General features: G+C 40.2%; 1 protein-coding gene across 6 annotated transcripts in view; it reads left to right on the top strand.

Moving 5' to 3' along the window:
- Nucleotides 1-25,465, top strand: part of KIF1B (kinesin family member 1B) — a 175,616-nt gene that overhangs the window by 50,532 nt on the left and 99,619 nt on the right. For 3 of the 6 annotated variants that reach the window (XM_055261855.2, XM_055261852.2, XM_055261856.2), the window contains exons 5-13: nucleotides 1,023-1,088; nucleotides 6,431-6,609; nucleotides 7,203-7,314; nucleotides 10,554-10,631; nucleotides 11,285-11,350; nucleotides 14,341-14,416; nucleotides 15,252-15,330; nucleotides 16,924-17,066; nucleotides 21,322-21,455. In XM_055261855.2, the coding sequence (XP_055117830.1) occupies nucleotides 1,023-1,088; nucleotides 6,431-6,609; nucleotides 7,203-7,314; nucleotides 10,554-10,631; nucleotides 11,285-11,350; nucleotides 14,341-14,416; nucleotides 15,252-15,330; nucleotides 16,924-17,066; nucleotides 21,322-21,455 (933 nt within the window). Of the gene's footprint in view, nucleotides 1-1,022; nucleotides 1,089-6,430; nucleotides 6,610-7,202; nucleotides 7,315-10,553; nucleotides 10,632-11,284; nucleotides 11,351-12,058; nucleotides 12,077-14,340; nucleotides 14,417-15,251; nucleotides 15,331-16,923; nucleotides 17,067-18,038; nucleotides 18,081-21,243; nucleotides 21,456-25,465 lie in introns of all 6 variants that reach the window. The other 3 variants (XM_055261853.2, XM_055261851.2, XM_055261854.2) reach the window with 2 other exon arrangements.

Below are 25,465 nucleotides of genomic sequence, written 5' to 3'. Positions count from 1 at the left end.
TGAACTCTTGGCCTCAGGTGATCTACCTGCCTTGGCCTCCCAAAGTGCTGAGATTTACAGGCGTGAGCCTCTGCACCTGGCCAAATTTTTTTTTTTTTTTTTTTTGAGACAGAGTCTTGCTGTCGCCCAGGCTGGAGTGCAGTGGCGCGATCTCGGCTCACTGCAGGCTCAGCCCCCCGGGGTTCACGCCATTCTCCTGCCTCAGCCTCCCGAGTAGCTGGGACTACAGGCGCCCGCTGTCTCACCCGGCTAATTTTTTGTATTTTTAGTAGAGACGGGGTTTCACTGTGTTAGCCAGCATGGTCTTGATCTCCTGACCTCGTGATCCGCCCGCCTCGGCCTCCCAAAGTGCTGGGATTACAGGCGTGAGCCACCGCGCCCGGCCAATTTTTTTTTTTTTTTTTTAGACAGAGTTTCACTCCTCTTGCCCAGTCTGGAGTGCAGTGGCACGATCTTGGCTCACTGCAGCCTCCGCCTCCTGGGTTCAAGCGATTCTCTTGCCTCAGCCTCCAGAATAGCTGGGACTATTTTTGTATTTTTAGTAGAGATGGGGTTTCACCATGTTGGCCAAGATGTTCTCGATCTGCTGACCTTGTGATCTGCCTGCCTCATCCTCCCAAAGTGCTGGGATTACAGACATGAGCCACCATGCCCAGCCCAAATTTTTAATTTTTGAAAAAAAATTTAAACTTTTTTGTTAAAAACTAAGGCACACATTTATTAGCCTAGGCCTACACAGGGTCAGGATCATCAAGATATCACTAGGTGATAGGAATTTTCCAGCTTTCTTATAATCTTATGGGGATCACTATCATATATGCAGTCCATCATTGACTGAATCATGGTTATTGCAGCGCATGACTGACTTTATTCAAAGCATTAATCATATCTTGACATTTATGACATAATATATTTTGAGATAGAGCGAGAAAGGACATCTGGCTAATTCATTGAGCACACGTGGATGACTTAGTACTCCTCTCATTTGTGCTCTTCATGCCTCTCTCGTTCTACTTCCCTAGTTATGTGAAGAACTTTTTGAGAAGATCAATGACAACTGTAATGAAGAAATGTCTTACTCTGTAGAGGTGAGTACAGCCATGGGTTGACACGATAGGCCCTTGTTTTCCATTCTCTCAAGCATCACGCAAATGGCTTCAAATTATGACTGTGGTACAGATCACTTCACCATTCCTTCATTTTTGTCCTTTTAGGCTATTTCTGGGTTTTGGGTATAATGAATAGTGTCCTGCTTTAATTTTGTTTTGGGGGGGTGCGTGGTGGGGACAGGGTCTCACTCTGTTGCCCAGGCCCTGGAGTGCAGTGGCATGATCACAGCTCACTGCAGCCTTGACCTTCTGGCCAAAGTGATCTTACCCCTCAGCTTCTCAAGTAGCTGGGACAATAGGTGTGTGTCACCACCACCCCTGGATAATTGATTTTTTTGTGGAGATGGGGTTTCCCTATGTTGCCCAGGTTGGTGTTGAACTCTTGGGCTCAAGCAATCTTGCCTCCTCTACCTCTGAAAGTACTGGGGTTGCATTGTGAATCACTGAGCCCAGCCACAATTAAATCTTTGTTCATAAGTCTGTGCATTTATTTGCAGTTACTATCTTTTGTATGTTTCTTGGTTTTTAAATAATACATTTGAATTGCCAAATGCCTTTTTGGAAAGTAACAGTTGGGTAACAGTTTTCAGTCACACTAGGAGGGTGTAAGCACCCATTGTGCCCTTGCCAACATTTTTCTATTTTTTAATCTTTGCTAATTTGATAATGTAAGTATTCTCTTACTTAAATTTTGATTTTCTTTGATTATTAGTATGGTTGAACATCTTGTAAATTATGCATATGCCTGTTTACATTTTGGGTTCACAATGTCTTTCTGATTCATTTGTGGGAACTCTTCTCCTTTAATATTGTTAATACTGGTTTTTGACAGGCATAGGTTTTAAATATATATAATCAAATCTCCCCCTTTCCCACTTTTTAAATTGCTTATAAAAACTTGGAAAGTAATTATCCATCCTGTGTTTACCCTGGCTCTTTCATGAAGTCTATAGAATTACTTTATACACATTTGCTTATTTGATAAACATTCTCTCTGTTTGGTATATGCTTAAAGAAGCTGTTTTGGGGCTCATACCTGTAATCCCAGCACTTCGGGAGGCAAGTGGATCACTTGAGGCCAGGAGTTTGAGACCAGCGTGGCCAACCTGGCAAAACCCCGTCTCTACTAAAAACACAAAAAAATTAGCCGGCTGTGGTGGTGCACACCTGTAATCCCAGCTACTCGGGAGGCTGAGGCACAAGAATCGCCTTAACCCAGGAGGCAGAGGTTGCAGTGAGCCGAGATCATGCCAGTGCACCCCAGCCTGGAGTCTGTCTCAAAGAAAAAAGAAGAAGCTGCTGTTTCTCTCTCTTCCTCCCTCTCTCTCTCACCGCCCCGCCACCACACCCTTTTTTGGTATTCACTTTCATAGTAACTGAAATTATTAAAGTGTTCTGTTACCATGAGTCTGTTTTGAAAAAATAGGCTGCCTTTTAAGCAATCTCGAGATTTTTTTTCTTTTCTTTTTGGTATTTGTTCTGATTCTCTGTAGCCTTACAGCATTTCATTCCTAGTTAATTCATTTAATTGCTTTGGAGTTTTTTTCTTCACCTAGAAGGTGTTGCGTAAATATGTAAATTCTAAGGAATTCTGTCTTGTGACTGTCATACACCAAAAAGAGAATGTGCTGCCCTAAGCATATTTTGCGTTAAAATGAATTTTCTGAACAGCTTGTCCCATAGTTATTCTTTTTTGAATCAGGTGATAGAATTTTTGAGCTTACAGGTAATAAAAGAAGATGCCCTTTTCTTTTGTATTAGAGTTTCCAGGCTTAACTTGGAGTGGAACATAGATTCCTAGTTGACACTGTGGTTTCTTGCCACATTTGCAGGACCTCTCTACCTGCCTCTTCTACTTCCTTCCCTGTTTACTCTGCTCCACCCATACTGGCTTTTTTGCTGTTTTAAGAATGTGCCAGAAACATTCCTGCTTCAAGGCCTCTACATTTACTTCTCCTGCCTGAAATGTTCGCTTGGATGTCATTTTGACTAAGTTTCTCACATTCTTCAAGTCTGCTTAAATCACACACTCTCAGTGAGGCTTACCTTGACCACCTTATTTAATACTGTATTTTGCCCTTTACCCCACATCCTGAGCTCTCTTCCCCTGTTCTATTTTCTTCTTTCCATCATACTCATCATGTTCTAACATACTTTCTCAGTTACCTGTTTTTTATGTTTGTTGTTTATTATCAGTATCCCTTGCTAGAAGCATAAGCTCACTGGGGCAGGGTTCTTTGTCTATTTTATTTAGTGGTATATACCAATTGCCTAGAACAGTGCCTGTAAGAGAATGGTCCTCAGTGAGTTGGATCTGCCAGGTGGCATCTAGAGTGGTTGGTGCAGAAGTAAAAGAAATGATGATGGCTTTGGATGGATTCACATATCAGAGCATAAGGAATGGAGCACATAAACTTTTACCTAGATTATTTGGGTTCTCTTTGCCTCACATTTGTGTGAAAAGGGACGAGCGTTCCAAAAGATGTAATATATTCCAGGGATTCAGTATTGTATGTACAAATTTAAGTACACAGCAATGATTGAAGAATCATCTCACTTTCTAGGATGACTTGCTGTCAGAAAGAATATTTGTTGTTCTGTTATTTTACTCTCATAATAGATTAATTACTTTATCTTTCAGAGTTGTCTTTTTTTTTGGAGACAGAGTCTCACTCTGTCGCCCAGGCTGGAGTACAGTGGCATGGTCTCGGCTCACTGCACCCTCCGCCTCCCAGGTTCAAGCGATTCTCCTGCCTCAGCCTCCCGAGAGGCTGGGATTACAGGCTACTGTCACCACACCTGGCTAATTTTCTGTATTTTTAGTAGACACAGGGTTTCACCATGTTGGCCAGGCTGGTCTCGAACTCCTGACCTCGTGATCCACCCGCCTTGGCCTCCCAAAGTGCTGGGATTATAGGTGTGAACCACTGCGCCCGGCCTTTTTTTCTTTTTCTTTTTTTTTTTTTTTAAGACAAGGTCTCGCTCTGTTACCCAGACTGGAGTGCAGTGGTGTAAACAGGGCTCACTGCAGCCTTGACCTCCTGGGCTCAGTGATCTTCCTGCCTCAGCCTCCTGAGTAATTTGCACCACAGGCATGTGCCACAGTGCATGGCTCCCAAAGTGCCAAGATTACAGGCATGAGCTGCTGCATCTGGCCAAGTTCTCAATTTTTTAAAATGGATTTTTTTAATTAATTAATTAATTTATTTATTTTTAGAGACAGGATCTCACTGTCACCCAGGCTGGAGTGCAGTGGCGTGATCTCGGCTCACTGCATCCCCAACCTCCTGGCTTGAGTGATCTTCCCACCTCAGCCTCCTGAGTAGCTGAGAACACAGGCACACACTACCATGCCTGGCTAATTCTTTGTATTTTTGATAGAGGTGGGGTTTTACCATGTTACCCAGGTTGGTCTTGAATTCCTGAGCTCAAGCAACCTGCCCACCTCGACCTCCCAAAGTGCAGGGATTCCAGGCATGAGCCACCACGCCCGGCCTTTAACTGATTTTAAAATACAAAATAAGGCCGGGTGCGGTGGCTCACACCTGTAATCCCTGCACTTCGGGAGGCCGAGATGGGAGGATTGCTTGAGCCCAGGAGTTCAAAACCAGCCTGGGCAACATGGTGACACCCTGTCTCTGCAAAAAAAATTTTTTAATTAGCTAGGTGTGGTGGCATGTGCCTGTAGTCCCAGTTACTCCAGAGGCTGAGGCAGGAGGATTGCTTAAGCCCAGGAAGTCGAGGCTGCAGTGAGCCATGTTTGAGCCACTGCACTCCAGCCTGGGTGACAGAGTAAGATACAGTAAAAATAAAAATAAAATACAGTATAAAAATACAATTAGAGACTGAATGAAAGAAAAAGGCAATAGAAATGGAATTAAGGTTCCATTCCAGATACTCTGAAAACATGTCCATAGACATTTAAAGTTTAAAAATGCAGGAGCTGTAATGTAAGCTTGAATAGCTCCATGATACAGAAGGATCTGTTTCCTGGGTAGCATCATAATGTGGCCTATTGTGATGAATTTACCCTGGTTCAGAGCCTTGTTTGCTTAGAAGTCTGATTTTATAGATTCATCAAGAAAAGGACTATCCTTAAAAGTTAAGGCTTGAGTAAAGCTCATTTGACTGATGTTATGAAACCAACTTGTTGGTTTGTTACTTTCCCATGAGAAATAACTATTACTAAGGCTAGAACACTCAAGCCATTTGCAAGACTATTTAATATATTATCTTTCTGTGTACAGATCTGTCTGTTGGAACCCTGTTGGTTGTTTGGTGTGCATGGAATTAGAGGGAGAGGAGTTGCTTAGATACATGTTTAATTGCCCCAGGTTAAGAAATGATAGCTTAATGCGTAATCACCATGATCGAATGGTCCTGCCAGTGAGACAAGAATTTATGAAGTGTATTGTCTGAGGCTTCTTTCTCCCTCACAGATCTTGGATAGGTCCTGCCACCACCAGCTTTCATGCTGGTCAACCCTCATCCCTTCTGGAAGATACATTGTCCATAGTTAGTAACAGTGTGGTTAGCCTTAAAGAATTAGCATCACCCATCTGTTTTGTCTTCTCTGCTCTGTAATATCGATATCGTTCCTTGGTTTTAACTCTAATAGAAGTCTTATTTCCGCGTTCTTGGAGTAACCTGAATGCAAATCCCAGTTACTGACAACAGTATACATTTTAAAAAACATATCGATTACTGATAAATTGCTACTAAAATATCTTTTAGCAGTCACTACATTCCAGAGATAATCTGTTTACCTCTCCCTTACAGAGAAAATCTGAAGGCTGGTTCTAACCTATTCAGTGTAATTATCTGTGTATATTGTTAATAGAATAAAAGGGCCTAGAGTTATGGCATTTCACTTTGTAAAGGTTGCTGATCTCTAATCTTAGAGCTTTTAATAAAAGTTAAAAAAAATTTTTTCTGTATGTGATTTCTTTTGTTTTCTTTTTCTTTCTTTTTTTCTTTTTTTTAAGACAGAGCCTCACTCTGTCACCCAGGCTGAAGTGCAGTGGTGTGATCTCGTCTCACTCTAACCTCCACCTCCCAGGTACAGGCGATTTCTCCTGCCTTAGCCTCCCGAGTAGCTGAGACTACAGGCATGCGCCACCATGCCTGGCTCCTTTTTGTATTTTTAGTAGAGATGGGATTTCACCATGTTGGCCAGGCTGGTCTTGAACTCCTAGTTCGAGTGATCTCAAGTGATCCGCCCTCCTTGACCTCCCAAAGTGCTGGGATTACAGGCGTGAGCCACTGCACCCAGCCTCTATATTTCTTTTTCTCTCTAATTCACTTTACTAATTTGTTCACAGGTGAGCTACATGGAAATTTACTGTGAAAGAGTACGAGATTTGCTGAATCCAAAAAACAAGGGTAATTTGCGTGTGCGTGAACACCCACTTCTTGGACCCTATGTGGAGGATCTGTCCAAGTTGGCAGTTACTTCCTACACAGACATTGCTGACCTCATGGATGCTGGGAACAAAGCCAGGTATGGTAGGAAATAGAGTAATGACTGAGGTCTTTGGCACCTTTTGAGGTCCTTTTTCCCCAGTTAAGGGTTTGAGGCCACATTTATAGCTATGAAAGTTGCTTTAATTGTGGAGTCCTCTGATCCTTTGACTGTGCTGTAACAGTGAGGGCTTCAGCGTGTTAAGTATCTTCTCATCTAAATAGTGCATTGCTGAAACATGTTAGAGCTCTCGTTAAGTTTTACTCTTAGGTTTTGATCAAGTCATGGTAAAATGTTAGTTATCATGTATATATGTGGCTATGGTAGTAATTGATTCTGGAATAAATGAGCCCCAATAAAGAATAAAAATTAAATGCTTCATTGATTTCTAAAGGGATAGCTGGAGTATGAAAAATGATTCTGATGGGGTGCCTTTGGAATTGGAGAGTAACTTGATGGGCTCACAAATAAGGCAGTATTGAGAGCAATTGTGTAAGTGACAATCTTGTAATCTGTGAATAAGTTTAAGACTATTGCTTGTGATTGTTATGCTTATAATGTGGAGCCTGCTGTCCATTTCAACTGTCGTCTAAGAATTCCGTTGTCACGTGGTCACCTTTATGTTTATTTAGGACAGTGGCAGCTACGAACATGAATGAAACAAGTAGCCGTTCCCATGCTGTGTTTACGATTGTTTTCACCCAGAAGAAACACGATAATGAGACCAACCTTTCCACTGAGAAGGTAGGAGAGCTTCAGTCTCTAGGCATGAGTTGTGAAGGATGGAGATTTTGAGAAGTCCCTTTTGTTGCCCTCTGCATTTTGTGGAAAGTTGGGTGTTGGGGGGTGCTCTTTTACTTCATGGAGGGTGTTTTATACCTCTTCTTATCATTTTTCTTCCACCCTACACCAGTTTTCTGTATAGGTTCTTAAATGAAGTTGCAAGATAGAGAATAGGGTTAAGAAAAAAACAATCCAGGACTTTGGGTCTCAAAAACTACTCAATATAAGACAGTTAAGCAGTCTTGCAGGAGAAAGTTCTTTCTTTTCTTCTTCTTGATTGAACCTTTTTATTATTACCTTATTAGCTGCCTTTGGTATGTGTATTCCTTTTTTTTTTTTTGAGCTATGATAATGTTATAGTAGGATTAAATGTTTAAGCAAATGATATGTTTTTTTCCTGGAAAATAACTCCACAACAGTTCTGATGTTCCTCAAATACCTTTCTTTGCTTATTGATTTTTCATTTTCTATAGTGGTTAAATGTCACAGACTTTAGAGTTAGATCGCTTGCTTTGAATTCTGATTCTGCCACTCTTCAGCTATATTGCTTTGGGCAAACTACTTAACCTCTTTGTTCCTCAGTTTCCCCATCTATAACAGCCTGATAGGATTGTTAAAAGGATTAAGTGTTAATATAGCTTAAGTGCATACAATAATGTCTGGCACGGAGTAGCCACTCAATAATGTTAATTTTATTGTTATTGTTAGTAATAAAAAATTTATGTTGAATACTACTCTATCTACATCCCTAAGAAGGATGCAACTGGATTTTTAAACTTCAAGTTAGGTTTATTGTACTGGCAATTATAAAAGATCCTTTGCCTTATAAAATGAGTACTTTAGACACCACTGTCACTAATTATTAGCATCATCTTTTATTTGTTGACTTATTTCTAGCTGAAAATGATTTTTTAAAATATACTCCTGCTGGGCCGGGTGTGGTGGCTCACACCTGTAATCCCAGCACTTTGGGAGGCCAAGGCGGGCAGATGAAGAGGTCCGGAGTTTGGGACCAGCCTGGCCAGCACGGTGAAACCCTGTCTCTACTAAAAATACAGAAAAATTGGCTGTGCGTGGTGGCACGCGCCTGTGGTCCCAGCTGCTCAGGAGGCTGAGGCAGGAGAATCGCTTGAACCCAGGAGGCGGAGGTTGCAGTGAGCCGAGATCATGCCGTTGCGCTCCAGCTTGGGTGACAGAGCGAGACTCTGTCTCAAACAAACAAACAAACAAAAAAATAACAACAAAAACTCCTACTGGGCACGGTGGCTCACACCTGTAGTCCAAGCACTTTGGGAGGCTGAGGTGGGTGGATCACCTGAGGTCAGGAGTTCGAGATCAGCCTGGTCAACATGGTGAAACCCAGTCTCTACCAAAAATACAAAAAATTAGCCAGTCATGGTGGTGTGTGCCAGTAATCCTAGCTACTCCAGAGGCTGAGGCAGGAGAATCGCTTGAACCTGGGTGGTGGAGGTTGCAGTTAGCTGAGGTTGCGCCATTGCACTTCAGCCTGGGTAACAAGAGCGAAACTTCGTCTCAAAAAAAAAAAAAATTTCTTATATAGGTGATCAAATAACTTGCTTAGCCAGAGGTTATAATATTAGTGCTATTTATTAGTTAGTATTTATCTGAATGCCAGCAAAGAACATTGTATATGAAAGTGTTTTTTGCCCTTCTCCCATGATGTCGAATCTACAAAATTAATGTTAATCCCATAATCATAGCTTTCTTGATAATTCATTTTGGATACTTTTGTCTAAACTTTCCTGAAGCTTTATTTTTTTGCAATGTTATTGAGACATTATTGAAGTATACAGTAAATGGCACATATTTAAAGCGTAAAATTTGGTCAGTTTTGATGTATTTGTATACCTGTGAAACTAGCGCCACAATCCAGATAATGATAATTTTTATTATTCTCAAAAGTTGCCTCATACCTCCTTGTAGTCTTTCTCTATCCCTTCTTCTGTGGCAATCCCCGGGCAATTCCAGACCTGCCCTTTTGTCAATATATATTAGTTTACATTTTCTAGAATTGTATATAAATGGAATCATAGAGTATTACTGTTTTTTGTCTGAAGTCTTTCACTTAGCATAGTGATTTTGAGATTCATCTATGTTGTTGTGTTTATCAATAGTTCCTTTTCATTGTTGATGAGTATTGCATTATACAGATACACCACAGTTTATTAATTCAACTGTTGGTGGACTTTTAAACTGTTCCCAGTTTTTGATTATTACAAATGAAGCTGATGTGAACATTTGTGTACAAGTCTTTGTGTGGACATTTGTTTTTGTTCTGTTGGTAAGTACTTAGGAGTAGGATGATTGAGTCTTATTGTAGCTCCTTAAGAAATGTCAAGGCCAGGCACGGTGGCTCACGCCTGTAATCCCAGCACTATGGGAGGCCGAGGCGGGTGGATCACAAGGTCAGGAGTTTGAGACCAGCCTGGTCAACATGGTGAAACCCCGTCTCTACTAAAAATACAAAAAAAAATGAGCCAGGCGTGGTGGCGGGCGCCTGTAAGCTCAGCTACTTGGGAGGCTGAGGTGGGAGAATCATTTGAACCTAGGAGGTGGAGGTTGCAGTGAGCCAAGATCGTGCCATTGCATTCCAGACTGGGTGACAGAGCGAGACTCTGTCTCAAAAAAAGAGAAATGTCAAATTGTTTTCCAAAGTGATTGTACCATTTTACATTCCCACCAGAAATATGTGAGTTCCAGTTGCTTAAAGCTTCATTTTTAGTATGCCATTTAATGAGTTGATGAGTTTTATATATTTTTATAACATACTCTAGTAAATTATGTCATGTTTATCCTAAAGTTACTTTTTTTGAACCATGACAATTGCTATGAATTTTGTGCATGTTCTTTTTTTTTAATTAAAAAAATTTTTTTTAGAGACACAAGGGTCTTCTGTGTTGCCAGGCTGGAGTGCAGCAGACTGCTTTAGAGGAACTCCTGGGCTCAAAGGAGCTTCCCGAGTAGCTGGGACTACAGGCGTGCCACTGCACCTGCCGTGCATACTGTTTAAACTGACTCTGATAGATGTTGTCTTGATCTTTTTGTGCCATATTTAAAAGCTCTAATACTTTTAGTTTTCTCCATACCTTAATCTTTTAAAAAAGCATTCTGCCTCTAAATATTTCCTGCTTCTATCTTGCTTATATTTGAATTGCCTCCATGTTATTGTTCTTTATCAGGTCAGTAAAATCAGCTTGGTGGATCTAGCAGGAAGTGAACGAGCTGATTCAACTGGTGCCAAAGGGACTCGATTAAAGGTATTTATTTTAGCAAATAAATGGCCTGATCAATAAATGGCCACTATCTGTTTTTGTAAATAAAATTTTATTGAAACACAGCTACATACATTTGTTTAAGTATTGTCTATGGCTGCTTTTGCACTACAATGGCAGTGTTGTGACAGAGGCCATATGGCCCACAAAACCTAAAATAATTTGTGTCTGTCCTTTTCACGGAAAAATTTTGCTGACTCCTGATCTGTAACTTCAATGGAAGGATAAGTTATCTAACTAAATAGTTAGGGAGGACATCATAGTCAGGGTGAGAGTTGAATTGCATTTTAAGGAACAGGCAGAATTTGGCTAGATGGAATTAAGAGATGGCAATGGGAATAGGATATACAAGATTCGGATGTGAGAACTGTCGATAAGTTGAGGGAAGAAGGCTGCACACATCTGTAAGCTTTTGGAGCACATATATCTCGAAGATACTTTAGGACTGTGAGTTAGGCATGTGGTCTCAGAATGTTATTATCAAGTGGAAAAGGACAGATTGAGGACTAAAGGTTGTTTTTAGAACTTGTAATAATAAAGAAATAAGCTAGCATATGGCAAATCATATTTTATGTCCTGTATGATATAGCAGTAGTAGAAATTCTTCATCATTCTTTCATATTTGGTATTTATTTTAGGAAGGAGCAAATATTAATAAGTCTCTTACAACTTTGGGCAAAGTCATTTCAGCCTTGGCCGAGGTGGTAAGTTTTATACTTCATTATAAGGGGAGTTGTGTCTGTTCAGCAAATATACTTGATGACATTTTACTATTGTTTATGAAGGCTGTCTTTTTGTGGCCCTTTTCTGTAATCTTGCCTTTCTCCTTTTAGAGCTTTTCAGATAAGATATTAGGTATAACACAGTTTGACTTTGTACTGAAAGTAAAAGATACTAAGGAGAACAAAAGTAAATATAGATCTGTAAAAACTAGAGCAAACACCTAAGGTTTGACTCATTTTTTTGAGCCTTATTTTATGTCTCTCTCAAAAACCAAGTAGATTTATTGTCTCTTCTTTTCCCGTGTAATCTTTTCTGAGTAGGATGCAGTATCTTTTGGAGTATTTTGAGCAGTTTGGCTTTGGTGAATGCTGTTGATTTGAGGGCCAGTAGTTTTTTTTTTTTTTTCCTAATAGTTTTGTTCTTTCCTACTCCTTAATGGTAGAACAGTAAAACTACAACAATTTTTTTTTTTTTAATTAGGGGCTTCATTGTCTACATTATTTAAATTAGTCATTGTGTGTTCTAGTTTAGTTTAAAACCTCTTTTTAATTGCTAAGAAGAATGAAATGCTTTCTTGCTTGCCTTGGAGAAATCATAATCTATGACATGAAATTTAAACAAAATCTAATTTTCTACTTGGAGGCTATAACTGTGTTCTTATTTTCTCCTTTAAATGCTTTCACCTGTAGGATAACTGCACTAGTAAGGTACAGTGGGGATTGGTAGAGATAAACTAGAATTGGCTTTTATGTTTTAAATCCTCACCAGGGTGTATGGAGGCATAAGCAGGAATGGAACCTTCAAAAATCTTTTCATCATTTGTTCTCTGGCTCTGGAATTTAGAGTGGCTGTAAATTTAGGGTGACCACAAATCATGAGATTTCACACCAAAATTAATTTCTAGAACATGATATGCTTTGGAGAAGGAATTAAGAATAAAGGAACAAGGCCGGGCATCGTGGCTCATGCCTGTAATCCCAGCACTTTGGGAGGCCAAGGCAGGCGGATCATTTGAGGTCAGAAGTTCGAGACCAGTCTGGCCAACATGGTGAAGCCCCATCTCTACCAAAAATACAAAAATTAGCTGAGCATGGTGGTGCATGCCCATAGTGTCCCAACTATTCACGGGTTTTAAACTGAAGTTTTAGGCCTCAAGAATTACATAGTGGAGTGAAAGTTTGTTCCACTGATCTGAATAACTGAAAGGCTTAATTCTCCCTTGAGGTCTGTGCAATCTAAAATTGAACCTGCTATTGGAAATGACTTTCTGATTGGTGGATTGTATGTCTGTGGGTAGAGTGGAATGAGATGATGTGGACATATTTAATAAGAGATGGAATTAAAATGTTCCTCGCCTACTCCCTTTCCTCCTCAAAAGAAAAAAAAAAAACACCACAAGACCAGCCACTAAGAGGCTAGCCATGTAGTACCCTTTTTCTGAACAGAAAAAGTGCTTGTGCAATAGTGGGATCATCCTTAGTTTAACCTTGCTTTATACCAGGACTGAATTATAAAACGCTGATTTGCTGGAGTGGTGTTTATCAGTGAGGCCCTGGCTTTCCCCTTAGTAGCTTCTTTTTTTTTTGGAGACCAGGTCTCACACTGCTGCCCAGGCTGGGGTACAGTGGCATGATCTCGGCTCACTGCAACCTCCACCTTCCGGGTTCAAGTGATTGTCCTGCCTCAGCCTCCCAAGTAACTGAGATTACAGGTGCCCGCCACCACCCCTGGCTAATTTTTTGTATTTTTAGTAGAGACAGGGTTTCATCATGTTGGCCAGGCTCGTCTCGAACTCCTGACCTCAAGTGATCCACCCACCTCGGCCCCCCAAAGTACTGGGATTACAGGCATGAGCCACTGCACCCGGCCTCCCCTTAGTAGCTTCTTAAAGTGCCATAGCGCAGTAGTCAGCCAGCATATATTTGAGTAGCTGTTACCTGTAAAGCATTTGCATTAATTTTTACTTTTAGAGAATATAATTTTTTTTCATTTAAGCACTGCCTTTTCATTGGTGCTTTTTGCTTTATCCTGTGGTAATAAGAAGGATCATGAAGAAAGCAGAATAAGTAGACTTAATAGAACATTCATCTTTCTAAATTAGCAAATCATATCACTTTCTTAGATCTTTTTACTTTTAGTCTTTGCTTTAATAATTGGATTATTTTGGGCATAATTTCCTTTCAAAGAGACCAAATGAGTATTATTTTACAAGTTACTAGATTTGCAACAACCCAACCAATGACATGGTGGTTGGCCAAGTAAATTCACCAACTGGATGACTTGCTCCTACACATCCAACCTGGAATGCACAAGATTAGTATTTTCCCCTGTGCAAAAATAAAAATTGAGGATGGGGTATTCGATGATGTTAGGGAATTATTGTTTATTTTGGTAAGTGTGATAATGGTCTTGTGGTGTTTTGTTTTGTTTTTAAAAAACATGAGCTTTTCCTTCACAGTAAGAAAAAGGGAAAAAAATGATATGGACAGGATATTAGGTAATAGTATTGTGTTGATGTTAAATTTTTTGAATTTGGTCATTGTTTTCTGTGTAAGAGAATGTTCTCATATGCTGAAGTGTTTAGGGGTAAATGGAGATGAGGTCTGCAACTGACTTCAAAATGGGTCAGGAAAATAAAAAGTTGTAGAAAAGTGTTTGGGGGATAATTGAAAGATGATTGGCAGATATTAATAATGGTTGAAGCTGCACATTGGGTATGGTAGCTCATTATACTGCTCTCTCAACTGTTGTATATATTACACAGTTTTCAAAATAAAATGTAAAATGAAAAAATTACCTTATTGCATGAGTTTTTGGTATTGTGAAGAATTGAAACTATGAATGATAAACTTCCACAGTGTTGGGGTTGTACTGTAATTTAATTTACTTGGGAATTTTAGACTGATTTGCCTTTCTTGGGAATTTTTTTCCCTAACAAAAAATGCTAAGACCATTCCTTTTCCTTTAATAGAGTAAAAAGAAGAAGAAAACAGATTTTATTCCCTACAGGGATTCTGTACTTACTTGGCTCCTTCGAGAAAATTTAGGTATGTTGACCACTAGTGAAAAGTAGTTATCTTTTTAACTTTGATTATCTTTTGTGGTTAATTGTCCTGTGTCTGTTTTGGAGACAAATAATCTCTAGATATTCATGTCACTACTTGAGTGTTCCTTGCCTGCTTTCATTTTTATTCCTAATTTCAGTTGGTTGGATTCCCTTGGTTTTAAGCCAGGGTATACTCCCGTATCTCATTTACTTCAGGGCATGAACTGTGCAGTAGTTGTTCCTCCCAACTCCCCATACCTGCTTCAGGTTATTGCTCTTTCTTCAAAGTTATTTCAAAACTCCATGTTTCTCTGAGGTGCACAAAATTAGACATTGCCAACCCTTATTCCTCCTCATTGCTGATGTTTTCAGACCTTCAAATCACAGTTCTTCATTCACCTCTCCTACTGTTTTTTTTTTTTTTTTCTTTTTTTTTTTTTTTGAGATGGAGTTCACACTGTTGCCCAGGCTGGAGTGCGGTGGCGCAATCTTGGCTCACTGCAGCCTCCGCCTCCCAGGTTCAAGCAGTTCTCCTGCCTCAGCCTCCCGAGTAGCTGGGATTACAGGCACACACCACCATGCCCGACTAATTTTTTTGTACTTTTAGTAGAGACAGGGTTTTGCCATGTTGGCCGGGCTGGTCTCGAACTCTTGACCTCAGGTGATCCGCCTGCCTGGGTAAAAGAGTGAGACTCCCTCTCAAAAAAAAAAAAAAAGAAATTTGACATTACATTAAATCTTAGGATCTGAGGTTACAATAACAGATTTGACACAGTCCATAAAATTTTTCTTTTAAAATGAGTGTGATTTGAGATACTCATGATTAATCTTTTTAGGTGGCAATTCCCGGACTGCAATGGTTGCTGCTCTGAGCCCCGCGGATATCAACTATGATGAGACTTTGAGCACTCTGAGGTACTTTCTTTTGATCTCAGTAGCAACATAGACCACATTGCCATCAGAAGCCATTTTGTGATACCATGGATGTTTTTATGCTGTCTGGGTAGTTATTTATGTAAATAATGTTCCTTTCCTCTCATAACAGGGAAAACTTAGGGAAAAAGTGATTTGTATTATAATAGAATTTACCTCTTTATGGTTTTCAGTTTCATTAGGAAAGGTATGAACTTTTTATTTTTTTATCCCTCATGGATACCTAGATAAGGCAGGAGCTTTTTCATAGGAAAGATTTTTAAATTGCTCAAGTGAGATTTTTGGGTAACTTTTAGATAATAGTGACATTTTCTTACTCATTTCTATAAAAAGAAGTGTCCCCCTTCTTGTGGTGTTTGTCATTATAGAAATGCTGAAGTCAGCTGGGCGCGGTGGCCCCCACCTGTAATCCCAGCACTTTGGGCGGCTGAGGTGGGCGGATCACTTGAGGTCAGGAGTTTGAGACCAGCCTGGCCAACATGGTGAAAACCCCATCTCTACTAAAAATACAAAAATGAGTCGGGCGTGGTGCCATGCACCGGTAATCCTAGCTACTCAGGAGGCTGAGGAAGGAGAATTGCTTGAACCTGGGAGGCGGAGGTTGCAGTGAGCTGAGATGGCGCCACTGCACTCCAGCCTGGAGACAGAGCGAGACTCCGTCTCAAAAAAAAACAAAAGAAAGAAAGAAATTCTGAAGTCATAATAAATAATAAAATTATAGGAATATTGGCAATATTAAAAAATTACCAACATAGCCAGGTGCAGTGGTGTGCACCTGTAGTCCTAGCTACTTGGAAAGCTGAGGCAGGAGGATCACTTGAGCACAGGAGTTTGAGGTCAGCCTAGGCAACATAGACTCTGTCTCTTAAAAAAAAAAAAAAAGAAAAAACAATTACCAACAGAATGTTGATAAGAAGTTTTTTTTGTTTGTTAGTTTTTGTTTTTGAGATGGAGTCTTGCTATGTGGCCCAAGCTGGAGTGCAGTGGCAAGATTGTAGCTCACTGCAGCCTCAGACATCTGGGCTCATGTGATCCTCCTACTTCAGCCTCCCAAGTAGCTAAGACTATAGGCGCATGCCACTAGGCCTGGCTAATTTTTAAAAATTTCTTGTAGAGATGGGGGGTCTTATTATGTTACTCAGGCTGGTTTCAAATTCCTGGCCTCAAGTGATCCTCCCCACTTGGCCTCCTAAAGTGTTGGGATTACAGATGTGAGCTGCCGCCCGAGGCCTATTTTTTTATGTATGAGTAGGTTTCATTACTTTAGTTTGGAACTCTCTACCCTTCTTCCATGAAAGACACTTGATGTAATGGAATAAACACTATACAGTCTCATATTTGGGTTTAAGTCCTCTCGCTGTTATTTCCATTGTGATCTTGGGCAAATCGCTTAAATTCGTCTGAGCCTTTTTCTTCATCTTTAATAGGTACTATAAAGCTTTATACAAATGTATTATTATCAAGGCTCATAAAATGTAAACACTCAGGATATTTGATTTAGAGATAATAGTATGTTACTTATGAGAAGTAGAACATATGAGAAATGACAAGAATGAATTTTCTTTTTGGATCTAGATATGCAGATCGTGCAAAACAAATTAAATGCAATGCTGTTATCAATGAGGACCCCAATGCCAAACTGGTTCGTGAATTAAAGGAGGAGGTGACACGGCTGAAGGACCTTCTTCGTGCTCAGGGCCTGGGAGATATTATTGATAGTAAGTGAATTAAGGATCATTACAAAATCTAATCCTTTCTTCTTCAAGGTTCTTATTCAAGGTTCTTACATTTAAAATAAACTTGAAGTTAAGGAGCATGATGAAGCTAAATGGTAGTGAAAATGTTTTGTTTTTTTTCTTTTTCCTTAAAAAACCCAATGGAAATGATCTCTAGATTCCTTTATGTAATATGTACCAGGCTATCCATTTGAACTCATGAAATTAGTTTTTAAATCACAAATATGTCACTAGTATTTTTGTTAGAATTCTGTTTTAGATCAGCAGTGAAGTTTATTTGGAATGTTAAACCGTTATCACTGAGCAATTAATTACTTCATAGAAATGTTATTTGAAATTTTGAGTTTTGTTTCATGGGTCGCTCTGGATTAGTGTAGTGGCAGTAATATAAGAAGTGTACCATTCAAGCCTACCTTCAGATAAGATTCACCTTTGAATGGCCCCCGCCTCCTGTAAAATGCTAGAGTGCCCCCTGCTGCCTATGAACAGATGAAGGGGAAAAGTTCAATTCCTATGAAGTTCAAGAACTACACTTCCAGAGAGTATTGTTTTACAATGTTGTATTAAAATTTATCTTAAAATATCTTAAAAAATCTTCGTGATGTGCCTATCCAATGGCTTATTCAGAAGTTCTCTTAAGTGAGTAAAATGGATTATTCATATAGGAATAGAATATGGTAGAATATGGGTTAGTTTAGTAAAGCATTTTTTTTATGTAAAATTAATCTTATATTCCTTGAAGTTCTAATAAGATTTTCAAGGCCTCTTCTAGTTTAATTCTTCTTATTGATAGAGTCCGAGTTTAGATGAATACCGTTTGTAAAAATGATACCATATTCTAAGTATTAACTTTTTCATCTCCCCAAATGCCAAAAACTGCTCTGTTCCCTGTCTGTGTCACTACTGAACCTGAACTTTGACCCTTCTCGTATTTTCCCTCCTGCTTACCTTCAGTTGATCCACTGATCGATGATTACTCTGGAAGTGGAAGCAAATGTGTGTATTTCACATATTGGTTATTTCCAGTACTCTGACTTGCTAATCTGCCTCTGCTGGATCAGCCTTAAAATGAGCTTTGCATGCCGGCAATCCTTACAGAGAAATCCCAGACAGAGCATAGTATAGAATCAGAAATGATCCTATTTTTGCCCTTCTTCATTTAGCAAACTAATCTTTGCTGAATTTCAGTTTGTGGCTTGAGTGAAGTTGAAAGGCTTAAGAATCTCTTGCTGCTTCTACTCTTCAGTTTTTCCCTTTGTGATTAAATTAAATCCAAAAATCATAGATGATAGCAACTGACACTTACTGATTGTGCATAATATGCCAGGCCCTATTCTAGGCACCTTGAATATATTGTCCCTTTTAATTCTGTTAATGGCTCTGAAAATATTTTCTTATGTTCCTTTTACCAATAATCATTTTTAGTCAGCAAAACTATCTATGATTTAAGAGCTCTGTAAATGTTGGGCTAAGACTCATGAGTACTTGTGCTAAGTTGCTTTTCTCCATATCTTGGGCCTCGGAATGATTAGATAAACGTTTTTTCCTTTTTTTTTTTTTTAAGACAGTCTCACTTTGTCACCCAAGCTGGAGTGTAATGACATGATCATGGCCCACTGCAGCCTTGAACTCTTGGGCTCAAGTGATCTTTCCAGCTCAGCTTCCTGAGTATGTGAGACTACAGTTGTTCGCTGCCACACCTGGCTAATTTTTTGATTTTTTATTTGTAGAGGTGAGGGGTCTCATTATGTTTCCCAGGCTGGTCTGGAACCCCTCACCTCAAGCAGTCCTCCTGCCTCGGCCTCCCAAAGTGCTAGGATTATAGATGTCAGCCACCACACCCAGCTATTCCTCTTTTCATAAGTCACAAATTAAAATAACTTAGGTGTCTAAAATGACTCAAACATTTTTAAAGAGTCACATGAACCCCATTATTCTCTCCATATATATCTTAAGTTGGTGAGGAAATTATTTCTTACCCTTTTAAGGTAATTCATCAAGAAATTGTTATCTTAGAAGAAAAATGTCTTGATTTTGGGGTTAATTTTTCAATTCGTACTGAGTTGTTTCTTCTTTTTTCTTTTCTTTTTTGAGATGGAGTCTTGCTTTGTCGCCAGGCTGAAGTGCAGTGGTGGAATCTCGGCTCACTGCAACTTCCGCTGCCCGGGTTTAAGGGATTTCTCCTGCCTCAGCCTCCTGAGTAGCTGGGACTATAGGTGGGCACCACCACGCCCAGCTTATTTTTATATTTTTAATAGAGATGGGGTTTCATCATGTTGGCCAGGATGGTCTCGATCTCTTGACCTCGTGATCCTCCTGCCTCGGCCTCCCAAAGTGCTGGTATTACAGGTGTGAGCCATCGAGCCCGGCCACCTGAGTTGCTTTTTTCTACAGTAAGGCATGTAATGAGGCTTGACAGACAGTGAGAAAATGCATAGGAGAAATCAAATATAGCCCTGGCTGTGGTTATGAGGTTAGGGCTTAAAGGCACTATAATGTCCTGATACAGAAGTGACTCTTGGACTGCAACAGCTCTGTCTGAGATTTCCAAAGCTCAACGATACTGGTGTGGAAAAGGTGCCTTCTTCTTTTTGCTTTTGTGCTCAAGGTGTTGCTGCTGCCAGCTTGTTGCCTACCTCTTTTCTTAGCAGCTGCGGCATTTCCTGAAAGACCATGCATGACTAAGTTTTAATTCTGTATTCCTGAGGGAAAGCAGCCCTGACTACTTCTCAGTTTCCATTTTGATCTATTTCTCTTAATTCCTTTTAGGGCTTGCATGTGACCATTGGACCTAAACTCTGTCCATCCTGGTCCTTTCCCCCGATGGCTAATTTTTTGCTCTAATCCCTATCCCCCTTTTAAAAGATGCCTCTTTGCTTGTTGTCCTATGTTCTGTATTTGCAGATGGTGGTTTTCAAACTGTCTTGAAGCAACCACTGGCTTTAAGGGAGTTAAAAAACTGGCTTTAATTAAATAGTAGAGATGAGTAAGCCCAGGGAGAACTAATAGTATTTTTTTCCAGCTATGTGTATTGACTCATCTCCTTTAAGGAAAACTTACTTAGTTTTGCTATTAATTTTAATTTCTCAGAGTTAAAAATAAGCTAATTTTAAAGTTGGATTGCACCAATACTTATGATTTACCTTTGGTATCTTTTTGCGAAGGATGACTAATGAAAGAAAGTAATGAAAGAAAGTACAAACAGCAAATTAATTAATTTTGTTGTTTGTGGCTTAAATTTTTTTTTCTTTTACCAATACTGAGTTTAAAAGCAAAATTAACAGTTCTATTAGAGACTTAGTAAATGGAAGTATGTTCCTAAAACTTGCATTTTATACTAGGAAGCAGGCTTAGCAGTGACCCATGATTGTACTGTTAGGCTAATTAAGGGCCTTAAATTAGCAAATAATCAGCCTTATTTTTTGCTTGCTCTGACAGAAGAATGGAACCTACACTAAAACTCATTAATCTGCTAATTGTTCTTCCCTGTTGAGGCAATCAATTAGTCCTGAGTTTTTAACTAGGACTTATACAGAATTCCTCTCATTTCTATAATTACCCCTTTTTTATTAAAGACATATTAAAAATCCTTTTAGCATGCTGAAATGTTGCCATGCAAAGCATACTACTCAGTGCACAGATTTTGTTTTAACTATAACATTTTCTTGGAAATTTTTGCTGAATTACATATAACACTGAGCCAGACTAATATGGATTATTATTGATAAATAAATGATCATTGTTTTCCCCTTACTATTACAAACTACTGGAAAAGTGTAAATCTGAAGACATTGTAGACTAGGAACACTAGAAAGACTAAATGGAAGATAGTTTGGCCTTTTTAGGGAGAGTGCCTAAGCAGTATCCTTTGAGGCTCTGGTTTATCGCCCTGCGAGATACAGTGTTAACTTACATTGGAATCTTTTAGTTTGTAAATGCAGAAATGATTCTGAACCTCTAGGATACCACTATTAAAGACAGACATGTTTTAGAACTGCCATCTAGAACAGTTGTAACCTGTGTTTGTATTATAGCGTGTCTTGGTCTTGGCGCTTTAATGCTGTCCTTTCTTACAACGATATTCCTTCCTGTCTTTTTCTTCCTCTGCTTCTTTCCCTTTTCCCTACTTTTTCTGCCTTCTCTTCTTTCTATCTCCCAGATCTGAAAGATTTTCAGAACAATAAGCATAGGTACTTGCTAGCCTCTGAGAATCAACGCCCTGGCCATTTTTCCACAGCATCCATGGGGTCCCTCACTTCATCCCCATCTTCCTGCTCACTCAGTAGTCAGGTGGGCTTGACGTCTGTGACCAGTATTCAAGAGAGGATCATGTCTACACCTGGAGGAGAGGAAGCTATTGAACGTTTAAAGGTAAGTAATAGTTGAGACTGAATACAAGGTATTCTATATAGCTCCACAAGGAAGAACTAGGAGTAAAAATCACTAAGATTTCGACTCAGCATATGGAGAACTCTCTGACTCTTAGAGGTATCCTGAAAATTGAATTTTCTGCTTTGTAAGTTAATTTCTTTTCACTAGAATGCCTGAGTCTGACATGGCCAGGCAGAGTTGGGAGAAGTGCATGGGCAGTTCATAGGCTGGCAAGGCGGAGTAACGGATTAATAGATGTGTACGTTAATTCTGGGGTAGTACTTCAAGTTACAGTGAAATTGTTTTGTTAGAAATTTATTTGGAAATGTGGTTTCATTCAAAGATGGAATTCTGTGTAGAGCCATGCCTCTGTTAATAAGGATAAAGTTTGGGCTGGGCGTGGTGGCTCACGCCTGTAATCCCAGCACTTTGGGAGGCCGAGGCGGGTGGATCACGAGGTCAGGAGATCAAGACCATCTTGGCTAACACAGTGAGACCTTGTCTCTACTAAAAATACAAAAAATTAGCCAGGTGTGTTGGCGGGCGCCTATAGTCCCAGCTACTCCTGAGGCTGAGTCAGGAGAATGGCATGAACCTGGGAGGCGGAGCTTGCAGTGAGCCGAGATCGTGCCACTGCACTCCAGCCTGGGGGACATGTGAGACTCCGTCTCAAAAAAAAAAAAGATTGAACATTTGAGTAGCTGTTCCAGGTTTATTCAGATACTTATTAAGTTATATCTTCTAGAAGTTCACAGAAAGCCTTGATACCCTATGATTACTGTACAGGAAGGTTATCTCCTCCTACGCTGGTACCCATGGAGTCGCAGGGCCATAGTGCTGCATGTATGCAGATTACTGGCCTATGGCTCCCAGCTTTGCTGTTGGAGGTATTTCCCAGCCCCTTGCTGGCTCTGTCAGGTTCGATCTTATCTCTTTGTATGAATACGAAAGTTAAGAGCAGCAGAGCCTTCTGACTGATAGCTGCTTCTCATCCTCCTCAATTAATTCAATGCACAGACAGTTGTCACCTGCAGTGCTGAAAGCTGTGCAGGAATCCTACCACCCATCAGATGACTGTGACAGCATCATCTGCTTTGAAGCAAATATTTTTTCTTTCCCTACTTGTCACCTCCAGGAAGATAGTTTGACCCATACGTTTTAGCCATTGTGTTCAAGAGTGCTAGAGTAGGGGACACAGGGAGGACAAGGAACACTTTTTAAGAGTCTGAGAAGTTGCAGTCATGCTGCCAGCCAGTAGTCCTCTTCACAGTCATTTGGTATTCCCCTTGACTGCCACTCATGCAAGGATGATAGAGAACAGTGACACATTGACACATTTAATAGGTAAAAGGCTTGCTGAAAAACTCTAACACTAAAGTGAATTAAGCTTGATGATTGAATATGTCAGATGCTTTCATTTTAATTTTCATGTGAGGCTGAAAAAGATTTTATATGAAGAAAGAGGTTCTGCTTTTTCTTTCTTAATCAGCCTACCTTTTCCCTTGACATTTTACTTACTTCAAAAGTACAGTGTGGGCCGGGCATGGTGGCTCACACCTGTAAACCCAGTACTTTGGGATGCTGAGGCAGGAGGATCATTTTAGCTCAGGAGTTTAAGGCTGCAGTGAGCTGTGATTGTACTGCTGCACTCCAGCCTGAGTGACAGAGCAAGACTCTATCTCAAAAAAACATGCTTTAGAAACAAAAATAAGGCCGGGCACGGTAGCTCATGCCTGTAATTCCAGCACTTTGGGAGGCCAAGGTGGGCGGATCATCTGAGGTCAGGAGTTCAAGACCCACCTGGCCAACAGTGAAACCCCATCTCTACTGAAAATACAAAAAAATTAAGCCAGGCGCAGTGGCTCATGCCTGTAATCCCAGCACTTTGGGAGGCTGAGGCAGGCAGATCACTTAAGATCAGGAGTTCAAGACCAGCCTGGCCAACATGGTGAAACCCCATCTCAACTAAAAATAAGAAAATTAGCCGAGCATGGTGGCACACGCCTGTAATCCCAGCTGCTTGGAGGGTGAGGCACAAGAATCACTTGAACTTGGGAGGCGGAGGTTGCACAGCCTGGAGATCGTGCCATTGCACTCCAGTCTGGGTGGCAGAGTGAGACTCTGTCTCAAAAAATAAATAAATAAAAATAGAAAAATTAGCCGGGCATGGTGGCATGCATCTGTAGTCCCAGCTACTTGGGAAGCTGAGGCAGGAGAATCCCTTGAACCCCGGAGGCGGAGGTTACAGTGAGCTAAGATCGCGCCACTGCCCTCCAGCCTGGGCAACAGAGCGAGACTCCATCTCAAAAAAAAAAAAAAAAACAAAAATAATGTTCTCGTTTCTTCCTTCAGAACATGTAAGTGGAAAGTGAGTGAAGTTCTGCAACACCTAGCAAAGGGAGAACTAGTGAGAAATCTTTCCATTAAATGTTGTAGGCTGCAGGGTAACTTTTGCTGTTGGTAAAATTGACTTTGAAATTTTACTAAAGACCTTACTGAAGAGGAGTGGTAAGACTCCATTCACACATTTTCTCACAATAGGCGTCAGTGACCATGTGGCTTTGCAGGGCTCTTTTCAGAGCCAGAGTGAGAAATAGGGAGCTCCTTGGGAATGAGAAGTAAAACTCCCACTACTGAGTCCTTAATATAAAATGTTCTTTTTCTTTGGGGATTTTAAGTCTTAACTATTTGCTTATTAAAGCCTTAGCGCATGCACTTGAGATTACCCTTTCCTTTGACATTCCTCTTGATGTAAAGGAGAAATTTCTCCCTAACTGCCAAGTGGGACCAATTGAAAATAATGTCACATGTTAGGAGTCAAGACATTAACCAGACTCTTCAAGATTCAGGTTACCCAGTGTCTTCCAGATCATTTCTAGGGAATAACACTGTCATTCAGGGAACTCTCCCTCCAACTTCCCTATGTCCTACTAAAGCAAGACAAAACAAAACTGTATTACTTCAATCAGAAAACAAATTTCTCTGTTTTAATTCTTCCTTACACCAAAATAAAGAACTCTTCTGTTTTCCCTAGTTTTATTCTAGAAAGAAAACAGCTTCCTTAGGGTTTTGTGTTGTCTTGAGTTTTTAATGCAGTGTGGTAGTTCACTGAGGCATAAGCGCCTTAGTTCTGCTCTTATTTCGTGAATGGTGAGAATTCCTTTCGGGCAGACCTGCATTTTAATGCTGCAGGCAGATAACATCTTTCATCCATAGCGCCAGGGCAATGGTTGTGCAGTAGAAATGCTTGAGAATATCTAGGAACTGGGTTCCTAAGGCATGGTGCTGCAGGAGAAAAATATTATAATGGAAAACAGCAATAGAGGAGGTTAGTTTATTTTCCTAAAATTTTATTTCCGTTTGTTTCTTTTTGACTTTAAAAAAGGTGAGTTGATTGGATACTGTTTTTACACATGATGTTGCTGTGGCTTTGTTCACTGAATAGCCTTTTTCCATATGTTATGTATTCATGTCACACCATTGTAAATATCTTTTTTTTTTTGAGACAGAGTCTCACTCTGTTGCCCAGGCTGGAGTGCAGTAACGCGACCTCCACCTCCCAGGTTCAAGCAATTCTGCTGCCTCAGCCTTCTGAGAAGCTGGGATTACAGGCGTGCACCACCACATCTGGCTAATTTTTGTATTTTTAGTAGAGACGGGGTTTCGCCATATTGGCCAGGCTGGTCTCAAACTTCTGACTACAGGTGATCCGCCTGCCTCGGCCTCCCAAAGTGCTGGGATTACAAGCGTGAGCCCCCATGCCAGGTCTTCATGACGAATAAGATTTTAAACATGCAGCTGTAGCCACAGCTCTTGTGTTTATTAGTCTGGCATCACAGTCAGTACTGTGAGTGCCATTGCTTAGGCTTAGCCTATAAATATCCACAAATATCCGTTACAGAAGCAGGCAAGGGCAAATGCTGTGCTAAGCAGCCCAAGGGCCACATTTGGAACCCACTTAGGAAGCATGCTATGTTCAATACAGTAAAACCTTGGTGATTCAATGGCTT

Source organism: Symphalangus syndactylus, chromosome 22, assembly GCF_028878055.3.
Source record: "Symphalangus syndactylus isolate Jambi chromosome 22, NHGRI_mSymSyn1-v2.1_pri, whole genome shotgun sequence".
Classification (NCBI taxonomy): domain Eukaryota; kingdom Metazoa; phylum Chordata; class Mammalia; order Primates; family Hylobatidae; genus Symphalangus; species Symphalangus syndactylus.
The sequence above is the reverse complement of the archived record's forward strand: the minus strand, read 5'-3'. Positions and strand labels throughout refer to the sequence as shown.